Raw genomic sequence first — 14,575 nt, forward strand, 5'->3', positions numbered from 1 at the left:
ATGACCCTTGTGACAGATAATTTATGTTAAAATCTCCATATGAGGCTTGGTGATGCATTTTTTGCAGATGCTCCTATAATGGGTACTAGGACATGTCATGGTCTACAGGGCAATATGAATTCAGATTATTTATTATTTTTATTTATGTAGAGATAGAGCGAGGTACAGACCCTTCCAGCCCAATGAGCCACACCACCCTGGAACCCACCTATTTAACCCTAGCCTAATCACAGGTTAACTTTAATGACTGATTAACCTACTGACCGGTGTGTCTTTGGAACGTGAGAGGAAACTGGAGGAAACACATGCACTCAGGGAAGGATGTACAAACTTCTTACAGAATACGGAGGAAATGACTCCAAAATGCCTCAAGCCATAACAGCATTGCGCTGACTGCTGTGCTACTGCGGCACCCTTGTTCTTGTAGGGAAGCTGGGACTAATTCGTTAACACTGTCAAAGAGCTGGCAATGGCACAAGAATGTTACTGGTCTCCTGTGTTGAATGACATTATTTCAAAAAGGACCTTCCTGATGATGTGTCTGGCTGGGCCTCATGATCGCTTCCCTCTGTTTCTCTGTGTCCATTTTTATTTTCACATTCCCATTCAGCAACCTAGGACGACTTGCTATTCAAAAGTTTTTTTTTGTAAATGTAAGTCGAATTACTAAACTATGAGCAAACCCGACCAAAGGAGCCTGCGTAAAAATGTATGTGGTTGATCTACATATCGCATTAATTTACAGTTTATTAGCATAACATGCGCAACCTCTTTGTTTTCGGTAATAACTCAAAGATTGTTATTTATGCATTCTGTGAGTGTCTGACATAAATCAGAATCCAGATTTCTAACTGGTTTTTGATGTATTTCCCAATCACAACATCTGAGAGAAAATGGGCTATCTTAGCTGCCCTAGCCTCATTGTTTCCTGAACACTTTGGATGGACTTACGAAGCAAGGCAGTAATCATTCTGAATATTGTATGGCTCTCACTGTCCCAGAGCCAGCAAGTTTAGGATCCATGTTCTTCATTGACCCTTGCTGTACTCAGTGATGGAATGCATTCCATGGATGAATTGCTTCTGCTGATGTGATAGCTTAAGAGCTTGTCTGTGTGTCACTCTTACTGTTAGCATTGCTGTGTTTCCACTCTACAAAACATTTCCATTTTTATTGAGCTGAGAATATTTATTGTCTTTCACTGTTATGTCCTTCATGTTGTCCCCTATTATCTTCTTAGTTCTTGCTTGTTCTCTACATTTCACTCCCAAATAGAGTCCCAAAGGGCCCCATTAGCTTCCTCTCTGAAAAGTTATTGCTTGCTGTACAGGTTCAAAAGAAGATCAATTATAACCTGCTACAGTCCATCAAAGTAGGAGCCGTGTAAAAATCAGCTATGTGCCAAAAGGCTTGTTTCAGTTTGAAAATCAAAAAAAAACTGCGGATGCTGGAAATCTGAAATGAAGACAAAAAAGTGCTGGGAGTACTCGGTCAGACAAGCTAATCGAAAGAGAAACAGAGTCAACATCTTATGTTGATGACGCCTTGTCAGCAATGTGTTATTTTTGTCATGTTTCATTAATATCAGTTTCTAAATAGTTTTGTCTTGTGGTTGATCCCATATGCTGTCTAAATGTAATGCAAATGGTGTCAAAAGATTATTGTCTTTGGTTTGTAGATGGCTTGGTATTTTCATTAAAAGTGCCATTTTTTTCTGAGTAATTTTCCAGATGTCTAGAACTTGATTAATTATGTAAAAGGTTTACCTTCAATGTCTTAATCGGATTAGGATTAAAGACAAAAGAAATCTGTTAAGAAGTGATATGAGCTATCTGAAGAAGCACTTTATCAATGGTTATTGTCAAATAATTTAGGAACAAAGGAGTTCTCCTTGACTTCACTATTCTCCATGTACATCTTTGTAAAAGTCCCTTTGCCCATAGGCACACAAATGTGGCAACTGTTTCAGGAAATAGACTCAAATAACACCTCATTCATATCGCAAACATGCAGCTGTTTTGCAGTTAAACATTTTGTATCCCCAGTAAAGAAAGTGAATTGTTAGCTGATGTACCTGAAATATCAGTTGATCTTTATCTAGAGTATTAATCAAAATTTCATGGATAGAAAGGGTAGAAGTGGGAGAGAGGGTAAATGTCACTTTACTAACAATTTTCCATATTTCATAGCATGGCCCAGCAAAAGTCGACACCTGGACAATGTGATATGGGATATTTTTAATGGACTCTGCTTTACATTCCCTTATGTAATTTCAAACTACACAATAAACTTTTTCACACAAAGTAGAAACAAAACGTACAAAATTTCATCAAAACGAAGGACAGTACAGCTGCATTCTCTAGACAGAATAAGCAGGTGGTATAAAAAAAAGGACAAAGTACACTTATTTATGACACAATGACTCACATGTACTGTATATTGCACGGACAGGCAGCTTAACATACACACTTGTACTTGGTTTCAGATTGCTGCTTCTAGCAACTAACTACACTTTTTAAAATGTGAAGGAACAGCTTTGCTGCCCCATGACAGCTGTTAAGAGATCAACTGGCAGAATTCATTGAGAATCTTAAATATATTTATATTACTTTAAAGACATGTCAATCCAGATTTCTTGGAGTGGAATATGTATGCCTCTGAATAAAACCACTTCTTCTCTTTACAACTGATATTGCCTTACCTTTAGTTTTGAGATATTTTCCTTGAGTCAAAATAAAGTTAATAGTGTGATTCCTGGAAGTAGAGACTCATAATAATGACCTACAAATTGTTTGAATCCATTTGGCAGTATACTCAACTGGAACAAGCTATTGTGGGTGCCGTTTGTTCTGATGCTTCTATACCACAGCACAGTATACACATTTAGGTTCGGTTTTCAGAGGCATCTCTTTTTAAAGTGAAAGGTAATTAAAGATCTAATCTAAGACATTTGGCTCATCAGCTTGCCAATGTTTATTTGCCTGTGTAAAATACTGTGTAAGACTGTTTTCTCATACAAGTTCCCAGGGTGCCAAGAGTTTTAGAGACACATCCACACACAAATCCAATAAAAGAAAAGACAGAAGGGAACCCAAATTTCACACTTGAAGAATACACCCAATATTTTTGTAGTGCAGAGTTCAGAGCAATAAACTGAAATGTCCTCTGAAAAATAAGTTATTCTGAACTTATCAAAAGAAGTGATCTATCCATGGAAACAAGTACACAAGACTGAAGAAAATAATAAGGGGAGTATCAATAAAGTTTAACCAGAAAAATAGAGCTCAACATGATGTAAGATAAGAGCTTCACTATGTAAAGAATGGCTACACCAATTAATATTATATTTAGCATAACTATCTCAAAAAAAACTTTAGGAAGAGAATTTTAATTAATTCTAAAACTTAATGACCTGGATTATAATTGGAAATAACAAAGGTCTGTAATAGAACATGTAATATAGACTCAAGTAATCATTGTTTATATCTCTATTTACAACATTTACCTTCCTTTTATAAGCATAATATGTATATTGGATATATGATTAATTATATAGTGTTAATTTATTTAGTTAATTAAATACACTTTAAAAATATTTCTCTATTTTTAATATTCGATTGGATGGAGCTTTCTTCAATCTCATCCAGCTGCAACATCAGATAAATAGTTAATAACAGCAAAATGAATGCGTCGACATTCTAAATATACAAAACAAAGCTTTGTACCCAAAAGCTGCAAAATGGTATAATTAACTCCACTCAACAACGTATGGTAAATGCACGTGATTATTTAACCCAAATGACTATGCAAATGCGAGTGAAGATTTGTAGCTTTTGTATCTGTTGGACCAGGATCATTTCAGTCACCAGGAATGACTGCTGGACAAGTGCACGGTAGTAGTATTGGCCTTACTGCCATTTGTTTGTTTTTGTTTTTACAAGTCAGTAATGATATATTGATTCTTCTTCTTTAAAAGATCTGTTGGCAACGGCTGCAATCATAACTACAACTCCAAGGCTGCATTGCAGGGAGTTGGTAATTTATTTTTCATTTCCCTTGGTGGAAGACAGTTCATTGTGTTGTTCCAGAAAGTTGCTCTCATTGAATTAACAGATTCTGTACACTGCACTCTATAGTAAAGGCACCAATGCATCTTTAGTGCAGCGAACAGTTCCACATACATAATCAGAGTTTAAAAGTGGACTCTGCTCAGCTATGTTTTCAAATGGCACAACATTGCATTCGCATGTCAGTGCCTATGGGCTCCATGTTAAGAAAACAAACAATAATCTTTATGATATTTTGTAGAATATAAAGAACTTGACTCCAAACTAATAGCAGAGTTCTGCTTACTTTCTTATTGAAGGATTTGAGACAAGCTCTTTAGAAAGCTGGAATAGTGTAAGTAAAAGAATGTCCATTTTGATATTTAGTCAAAGAAATTTGAAAATCCCAAAAAAGTGGATATCTGAAATAAAAGAAGTGAATGTTGAAAATATATGATATTTCGAGGACAAGGACGAAGTCATTGGAAAAGTGCTACGATCTAATTATTGATTGGGTACTTCTTAGAAAAGTTTCAGATAAACAGCATGATTCAGCATGTCATATATTTTGCAAACTATAGGTACTGGTGAATTGGTTCAGTGACAAATTACTTTGGACAGTTTATCATTCTATCATGAGTGTTATTTTAGTACTTACAACTTACCAATTCTGAAACATTACCTCAGTCGTCCTCCCACAGATGCCAGTCAGAACTGTTGAGTATTTTCCTCTTTTTCTGGTTTTATTTTAGATTTCCTGGATTTACGGTCTTTTTTTGGTTTGACTTTCACTAAAGTATGATTGGTTGGTTATAAAATCCATTAGAATGCCTTCAATATTCCTTTATTAAGTATTGAATTCAAGTCAAATCATTGTTGATAACTTGGCACATTGTCTTCTTAGGCAAACATTTGGGCTCTTATATGAAGGATCTGACTTCAAATTTTTGCCCAGCAATCAATGCTTCAACAATCAAGTAGCATTAATTCCATTCTTTAACTTAGTTGGTAGTTCAAGGAGACTTATATTAACTCTATGGCACTTACTCTCCGCTCACTTTATCAATACCTGCAAGGAAATATCGAAACAAAATCCTTATTATTACAAGAAACTCCATCCAATGACTTAATTTCCATAATATATGGAGTTACCTAAAATATACTGTATTTCTGCAAGAATTTACATGGGAAACATCTTGGTGGTACTTGATGCTGTTATACATGGAAGGATATTGTTAACAATGAAAGGGAAGCCAATTCTATCCACATCAAAAACTGTGCTTTATGAGAATTTAGAGATTAGTTGAGTGAACTGCAGTTTTCAAAACCACCAAGTTCATCTCATCTTCAAATGTGCGCATAGGCACAAGCATTTCCTCTCCTTGTCAGTGACTTCAGTGTACTTGGCTAAATGATTTGTATCGATCAATATGATTTCCTACTTCACGGTGCCTGAAGAAATATACCAATATCAATTTTTTTTGCAGGAAGAGGGTTGCACGCCGTAGCTTTCCTCTCAGTAATTGATGTATTTCAACATTTTGAATCAAATCTTCCCCCAGAGAATTGCTTTGATTTTCTCATTCATTTGGCAGGATTTTCCCCTGAACTGTTTGTGAAATTCACTTAGAATAAACGTCTCCCTTCCAAACCCTGCCCATTATGATCATAAGTGCACATTGGAGTGTGAGTATAGGGATTACAAATTGTATTCATTGCTAGAGGACAGCAAACACCACGCAAGCTGCACTAAAGATTTGCTCCTTCCGTAACAGAGTATCATAGTGAGGGGTGTCATATACATTTACTTTTCTAATTTTGTATAAACAGGATAAATTTCACCCCACTCAACATCAGCTTAATACCAAGCAGTCAGCCAACATGACTAATGGCAAAAAAAGCTTAAGAACATTAATATTAATGTGTCTCTGTACAGTAAAACTTTAATGATTGCAATCTTTTTAAAGCAGTAGGTAATATTATAATAATCCATCAAAAAAAATCAGTCCTAGGCAGTTTCATTAGTAAGATTTGTTACTGTACAAACAGACCATCAGTTTTGACTATCAAAATTGCAACGCGTGGTAACTTCTTCAGTTTTTTTGAAATCTTAAAGACATCAGTGCATTTTATTCTTTGTGTGTTAATGTTAACATTACACTGCTTTCAGCAATTGTTCCTATCCTAACAGTGTACACATAATAATCATCAGCAGCAGACTGGCAAAGTGCAACATCACATACCAGGGAGACGTTGAACAGATGGGAAAAAGATTCTGTGACTTGCTGCTAACTCTCCACTGTGCTCTTTCCAACTCAACCCAAATGATGTGAGTAGTAAATAGATTGAGAATTTGCTATGTGAATTGTGCAAATCTTTTCCCTTAAACCATTTTTCATACCGGTTTTACATCTCTAATTAGTGTATTATATAGAACATCCTCGTTCCAACTTGCACGATGCCTCATGTAACCATTTAAATCAATCTTGAATCCATAAGCACTCAATCTATTTATTTTTGATCTGCTTAGATGCATGAGATTCCTATTGTATTGAACATGATTTTCTCATTAGCTTTGTGGATGCCATGAAAATAAAGCAAGCTGTTCCAAATAGGCAACTTCTGCTTAGGTTTCGAGCTACGATGACTCTACTGCATATAATTCATGATTAATGTGCTCCTTATGGGGATGGCTGGAATTCTATCTGAATGGAACAGATGTGGCCTGAGATATAGATGTCTCTTAGGGAACAAGACCTAGTTTGACAATAATATCCATTTTGAAGGTCAAGCTAATTTGAATTTCCTTTAACACAATGTAGGTGCCAATGAATTGCCCGGTCTTTAAAAGCTCCCCAGGAACATCCTTTTTTATTATTATTTTTGTTCTGACTTCACTCATTCATTGCTGAAAGTGCACTGGAGGCCTTAATGCAACACTTACAATGTCTTTTCACCTTGGTATAAAAGGTCTTCTATCCTATGAGATTTTTCTTCCTAATCTACATTCTCTAATATTTAAACGAAAACTTTCAGGCAGACGTGACTTTACAAAGGTCTCTGCAGCATCCCTTATTGTACAGATCGTAATGTCTAAAAAGGCTGAAAAAGAAGCTTTCGCCATTTGGTTGGACACTAATGGCTTCACTTTATACCATGATGTGATGTCAGTGCTCTACCAGTCTTCAGATGTGGGTCAAGTGACTGGATATCACTTTAGCTGTTCTAGTCTATTAACATCATGTAAAATACAGGCATCATCATAAAAAATATACAGCAGATGCATGTGATTGTAAATCATGGACAACTTACACCTACACAAATATTGCATTGAACATGCTGTTATTTACAATAGATTATCATCATGCATTATCAACAAGTGTTTTATAGTAGATCTAAAGTAGAAGGGAGAACTTGGAGAAATTTGGAATACAACTTGGAGGCTCAGATGGCTTATTTATTTATTGGAGTTATGGTAGTTAATGTGTTCCGAGATGTGTTGACCCTTTCAGTACTGGATTTGCACCTTTCAGAACAGATGTATGATTCACATGTGCAAAATCATATGGTTTGACTGTTGATGCCATAATGTACAAAACACAAATTTGTAACGCTTTTTGTAACGGTAATCTTAAAAAAATGAAAAAAATACAAAACACATAAAACTTGCATATATTTGTCATGGTGCAAAGATGCTCAAGTAATTTCCAAAGGGTTAATGGAGAATGGTGCATAACTGAGGTATTGATAGCATCTGACTAATGACAAGTTTGTGGAAAGGTGGGAATGGTTTCACTTTTTGAGGCCAAGGGCTACGTCGACCTCCTCCTCCGGTTTTAGTGAGTGCCACTGTGCAATAGGCCGCCTGGGATTCGCCAGCATATCTGACCAGTGTCGAAGCTCTGTGCCCGTGGCATTGCTGCCGACAAATATCTTGCCGATGGCATCGTTCTTTCCGATCTTGTCGTAGTCCAAGACTGTGATGCAAACCTGTACTTTCTGCATGTTAAATAAAAAGGATACAGAGGTTATTTATTATGTGTTGCTAAAATAATATCAAAACAATTTTCATTACAGAGTATTACTTTTAAGCTCAGTAAAGCAACAGGGAGAAAACATCCAATACTATAGTGTCAGTTGGATAGTGCTCCTGGTGTTATTAGTTATTTATGTTGATGATATTATGTGCATCCTGGAACTGTTGTCAGTTGTAGAGTGTTTCCATGTAAAGTATAGCAAACCTCGTCAATACCTGCAGATGATGTAACACCATTCTTTACTGCTGTTGGCCGATCACAGAACAAAAGAATGATTAAGCAACGCCGTACCGCAGAAAACAGCAAACATTCAGTTAATCATTTGTTCATCTTTATCTATCTGCATTACCTAGATGGAGATTTCACTCTGATTAGGCATAAAGATATAGTGATACGAAGCAGAAACGCTGTGGCTGGTGCTTCAGGGTAGCTCAAGCTTCAACAATTGACAGGAACGTACACTGCAGCTGTAGGGCAAGTCTGGGATGAGCTGGGAGACTGGTGCTGATACCCTGCTACCTGTGGAGGACTATAATCTCCATTCCTGACAGTCTGAGACAGTGACCTAAAGGAAAAAGTTTGTTTTCTTTTTATGCATTTTTATGTTGGCTTTCATTGGCTTTAAATATTCATTTGCTTTAGAGCTTTAAACAATATTTTTTATTTTATTACTTAAAAAATTCAGTCTTTGTTTCTTGAAATAAGTTGCAGGTGCCATAGGGTAGGCATGATATGGCAAAGCTCAACACTGATGGAAATCCCATATCCCTTGAAGGCTGGAAGGTGCGATGGACCCATAGGGGTAGTGAACATATAGCGGAGGTTCAAGTAGGAAACTGCAATGGCATTTATTTACAACATATTTGAAGAGAGTGGAATGTGAAGGCTACCACATCGATTGGGGAGGCAACTACAAACATCTGATTTGACACCAAAGTGATTCTGTATCATGGCTGTGGAATCCTTTCACCATCTTCCACCCAGGCTGACCAATCTGGTGTATCCAGGATGGACTCAGAGTCATGGACAAGATGACCTTCTGAGTGTCTGGCCGAGTCAGTTGGGCATAGCTACCAGTCAATCAGTCAAATTCTATCTGAGAAGGGGAAGGAGAGTGAGAGTATGCAGGTACAAAAATCATTTCAAGAGCTGCAGGAATTATCATTGGTGAAAAAAAGAAAAGTGGAAGTTTCATAAAAAGTGATCTTGCAAACTCATGGCATGGGCAATGGCTGAAGAGATGACAGGAGCTCCCAGTCCCACTTGTTGGAAGAAGGAACTGTTTAAGAAGAAGGCTCAAACTACATTAGAAAAAGAGAGAAACTGATGTGTTTCAGAACATTTGTTTTCAAGAATCTTCCACATAAAATGATGCTGACTGATCTTAAGGAAATCTTCAAGGTTGATTTTGACATCACAATTTCTGGATCCTGAATTGGCTTGGGATTGCAAGATGTTGTGTTAACTGAATTTCAGAAGGAAATGGTTGCTCAGTTAACTTTGGAATGGAACCAATGTATAAAAGAGCAGAGTCATTTGATGCCTATTCATGTTACAGACCATATATTCAAATGTAGGACCTCAAAACACAACAAAACATGTGAGAGGGCAAATTCTGATGCAGTAGATGTTGGAGGCTCACCATTGCATCTGAGATAGGAGAGCAAAAAAAAAAACAGAGTAACTGAAGATGATCCAGGGACAAAAATAGTATGATGGACACTGAAATCTACACTCTATACACTGGGATCTACAAACCCCTTGCTTAATGGTATTAGTCTATGGTATAATAAAGGTTGGGAACCCCTGTTCCAAAGCCAGCTTGCAGAGGAACTGATAACAAGAAATTAGCACCAAGCAAAGAACGGAAATTTAAAGAAAATATGGACCAAGGTATTCATAATTCAAATCACCCATCATGTATATCTGTTTAGTTTTGTTCTGACCATTTTTAGTCTTTGCACTGAAAGAAATGGCAAGTATAATTAAAACCTACCCATTTTGGTTATCAACTGGACAGTGAAAGTCAAGCTCAAGACAATTCAGGATCAAGGGCGAACTTTGGGTACTGTGGCTCCAACACTATTGAACAGTAAATGGTGTTAGAGAAAGAGGCCAAGATACTTGTCTCAAGATACTGTTAGTGGATCCACAGCAAAAGTTCCAAAGAGAAAAAAGAGACGAAAAGTATGGTTCAAGAATTAGAAGAGATTAAATGTTAATATGTAAAGTGATGAAACCAAAGGCAAAGAAAAACAGTTTTCAGAAGCATCAAGAGACTAGATCATGACATCTGCAGCGTATCAAAATATATTGTGTAATTGCCATTAATTTGAGTTAATAGATTTTGTGTTAAATTTGTGAGTGCATTTGAGTGATATCAAGAAGATGGTGATCCAGATGACGTACTACATTGTAGGAAACCATGGCACATACACAAAGAGGTGGTCCACTCAAAGTACCAATACCCAGAGTGGGCACTTCAGAGATATAAATGCAGCTTGCAGGGAGAAGCCCATCAAAAAGATGACCAGGCCCAAGAGATTAAGTGAATATAAGAGTTGGATTCCTAACTGTATATTAATGTAAATAGTTAAGCAATTTTATAACAATAGATGTAGCTACATAGTTGATTGTATTTTAAGGTACATATCTGCATGAGGTACTTCTAAAGGCTAGATTGTATCAGGTATTAAGATCCTTGTTACCTTGCTGTAACCGACAACTCAATTTAATTGAGAGATGCTGCCTTAGAGGCGGCTTTGCTTCCCACCATTTCCCTGACTATTTGTTTATGCAAGCAGGAAGACAGCACTACATTTCTGGTGGTGGGCATCAGTAGCCCAGAACTGAGGCTCAGTCATCACTGAAGCCTCACTATTCCATGTACTCCCTCAACTCTGGGACGGTTTCATCGGGCCATCCGTTCATGGTTGGAGTGGGTGTAGGCAGAAGTCATTGAGTGAGTCCAGGCAGACGACTGAACTCTCACTTTCCTCACTCTATAGGAGCACGATGCCAAGTCAGAAAATGGAATGACCTGTGCACTGAAGAGCGAATGAGCAATGCACACCACCAAAGTTTGACATTTGATCCCTGTTTGTGCCATTTTCCAATGGCTGTAAAGAAACTCCTTTGCATCCTCTGTACAGTTATATTTCTAAGGTGCTTTTCAGTAAATAGTAAACTGTTATTGCCAATGTAGGCTCGCAGCTAAAGAAATGCCACTTAGATAAAGTACTGGAAGGTAACCAGAGGTCATTCTGCTGTAATTAGCTTGAACCACTAGATCAGATGACATGGCTCCTGAGGCTATAAATGCCAGCCACCCATGTGTGGACCATGAGAAAGAGAAGCGGGAGCCATTTGGTCCCTCATGTTGGCTCTACCATTTCCAAGACCTTTAGATATAAGAAGAAAATTAGGCCATTTGGCCCATTGAGTCTACTTCACCATTCAGCCATGGTGGATTTTTTCTCAACCCCATTCTTCTGCTTTCTCCCCATAATCTTATGGGGAAAATCAAGTCAATCTCTGGCTTATTTATACCCAAAGATTTGGCCTCTCTAGTCCTCTGTGGTATGAATTCCACAGATTCGTCGCCCCCTCAGCTCAGTTCTACAGAGGCATCCCTTTACTCTAGGGCTGTGTCAAAATCATAGAGCAATACAGTGCCATATGGGTCCTTCAGCCCGCTATGCTGTGCTGACCGAAATAAACCTAGTTTAAGTTCAACCTAAACCTTCCTTTCTACGCATTCCATAACCCTCCATTTTTCTTACATACATCTGCCTATCTAAGAGTCTCTTCAATGTCTCTATTGTATGTCCCCACCGTTACAGTGTGTTCCAAGTTCTTACCACTCTGTGTAAAATGCCTACCTTAAACTGATGTCTCTGACTCTCTGGGAGAAAGCTGTCCACTGCCTCTCATAATTTTGTACACTCTATCAAGTTGGCACTCATTTACCTTCACTCAAAAGAGAAGAGCTTTAGCTTACTTAATCTTTCCTCTTTAGACATGTTCTCTAATCCAGGCAGCATCCTGATAAATTTCTTCTGCACTCTCTCTAAGCTTCTACATACTTTCTATAATGGCTGAGCATAATATCCTTGGATTTAAACTGTTAATGGAAACATACCCTTTTCCATAATTTAAAATATTCATGGCTGTCCTTTTTACTCCATTCTACTTTCCAACATTAATCACAAATCTTAATGTCTAAAAATTGATTGATTTCTCATGCATATCAGTGGGATCCATCTTGCTTGCCCGAAGTATCCTGGGATTCAAAGTTGTGCCTGAAATTGCAACCGAGCCCCAGCTGAGGCACCGAAGATGCTCTGCACCTGAAATGTGCCAGAAATATCAGGTGCAGAGTAGCACTGTAGTATGGTGGTTAGCACAACACCTTACAGTACCAGCGACGTGGATTCAATTCCCCACACTGCCTTTAAGAAGTTTGTACCTTCTCCCCATGACTCCGCGGGTTTCCTGCAGGTTCTCTAGTCTACTCCCACAGTCTGAAGATGTACCGGTTGGTAGGTTAACTGATCATTGTAAATTGTCCTGTGGTTAGGCTAGGGTTAAAAACCAGGGATTGCTGAGCAGCGCAGCTTGAAAGGCTGGAAGTGCCTATTCCACACTGTATCTCAATAAATAAATACATAAATAAATAGCCCTGTGCTCAACCTTGCTGCTTCTAGAAGCTATAAGACCATAAGACATAGGGGAAGAAATAGGCCATTTGGCCTATTGAATGTGTTCCAATATTTCATCATCGCTAGCCCATTTCCCTCTCAACCCCGTTCTCCTCCCTATTCCCCGCAACCTGTCATGCCCTGACTAATCAAGGACCTAACAACCTCTGCCTTGAGGACCTGGGCTCCACAGCCACCTGTGGCAATGAATCCACAGATTCACTATGCTCTGGGTAAAGAAATTCCTCCTCATCTCCGTTCTAAATGGATGTCCCTCTACTCTGATGCTGTACTCTCTGGTCCTAGACTCCCCACAATATGAAACATCCTCTCCACATCCACTCTCTCTAGGTCTTTAAAAAGAGGCCCACTTTCAGGAGCGGGCAGCGTCGGTGCGGGCAGCGGAGTGCGTGGGAGCAGAGTGCTGGGCTTTGGCTCAGCGGGCTTCGGCGCAAGAGGACTTCGGTGAGAGGAAATCAGTGAGCCTGAGTACGTGCTTGCTGAGGTAAAAAGGTAAGGTCAGTAGGTTCTTTTTTCATTTATTCTGACTAATCTGGGATCAGGTAATGGGGGAGACAGTTAGAGCAGTGGTGTGCTCCGTATGCAGTATGTGGGAGCTCAGGATCAACACAGTTGTCCCTGATGACCACACCTGCAAAAGGTGCATCCAGCTGCAGCTCCTATCAGACCGAGTTAGGGAATTGGAGCAGGAGCTGGATGAATTATGGATCATTCGGGAGGCAGAGGCAGAGTTAGATAAGAGTTATCAGGAGGTAGTCACACCGAAAAGACAGGAGGTAGGCAAATGGGTGACAGTCAAGAGAGGCAGGGTGAGCAGACAGAGAGAGCAGAGCACCCCTGTGGCCGTTCCCATCAACAATAAGTATACCGTTTTGGATACTGTTGGTGGGGATGACCTACCAGGAACAAGCTGCAGTGGTCCTGTCTCTGGCACTGAGGTTGGACCCGCGACTAGGAAGGGGAGGAGGGAAGAGAAGAGAGCGGTAGTGAAAGGGGATTCTGTAGTCGGGGGGCGGATAAGAGATTTTGTGGGGAAGATCGGGAGTCTCGGATGGTATGTTGCTTCCCTGGTGCCGGGGTCCGAGACATCTCAGATCGGGTGCAGGTTATTCTCGAGAGGGAGGGCAAGAATCCAGATGTTGTGGTCCACGTAGGGACCAATGACGTGGGTAGGATGAGTGAGGGGGTCCTGCGTAGGGAGTTCAGGGAGTTAGGTGCGAAGCTGAAGAGCAGGACCTCCAGGGTAACAATCTCAGGATTGCTACCTGTGCCACATGCGAGTGAGGCAAGGAACAGAAGGATTATACAGATTAATACGTGGCTGAGAGGATGGTGCAGGAGGGAGGGCTTCAGGTTTTTAGATAATTGGGCTTTGTTCCAGGGAAGGTGGGATCTGTTCCGAAGGGACGGTTTACACCTGAACTGGAGCGGTACTAACATTCGTGCAGGGAAGTTTGCTAGTGCTTCTTGGGGGCAGTTTAAACTAAATTTGCAGGGGGCGGGGATCCAGAATGAGAGAGAGGATAGCGAGATGAAGAATAAAGGACAGGTGGGGACTACACGGTTCTGGAATATTAAGTGTGTAGTAGAGAAAGGTGAGGAAGAACAAGTGATAAGGAGGACACATGTACAGAGGGATGGTCTGACGGAACATGGAGTTAAATGTGCAGAAAGAATAGGTAAATTTAGGAAGGACAACAAAATTCTAGGGGCGTATAGCCCGATGGAAGTTCGGGGAGCTGGGTTAAGCACAATAGGCAGAGATTCAAAC

At 39.3% G+C, this 14,575-nt stretch overlaps 1 protein-coding gene across 6 annotated transcripts in view; it reads right to left on the reverse strand.

Annotated features, from left to right (window-relative positions):
• Window positions 1–2,217: 2,217 nt before the first annotated feature.
• Window positions 2,218–14,575, reverse strand: part of LOC140717133 (synaptotagmin-B) — a 610,226-nt gene continuing 597,868 nt past the window's right edge. For all 6 annotated transcript variants that reach the window (XM_073030387.1, XM_073030384.1, XM_073030386.1 and 3 more), the window contains one exon: window positions 2,218–8,045. In XM_073030387.1, the coding sequence (XP_072886488.1) occupies window positions 7,839–8,045 (207 nt within the window). In that variant the 3' untranslated portion in view covers window positions 2,218–7,838. The remainder of the gene's footprint in view (window positions 8,046–14,575) is intronic.

Source organism: Hemitrygon akajei, chromosome 27, assembly GCF_048418815.1.
Source record: "Hemitrygon akajei chromosome 27, sHemAka1.3, whole genome shotgun sequence".
Lineage (NCBI taxonomy): Eukaryota > Metazoa > Chordata > Chondrichthyes > Myliobatiformes > Dasyatidae > Hemitrygon > Hemitrygon akajei.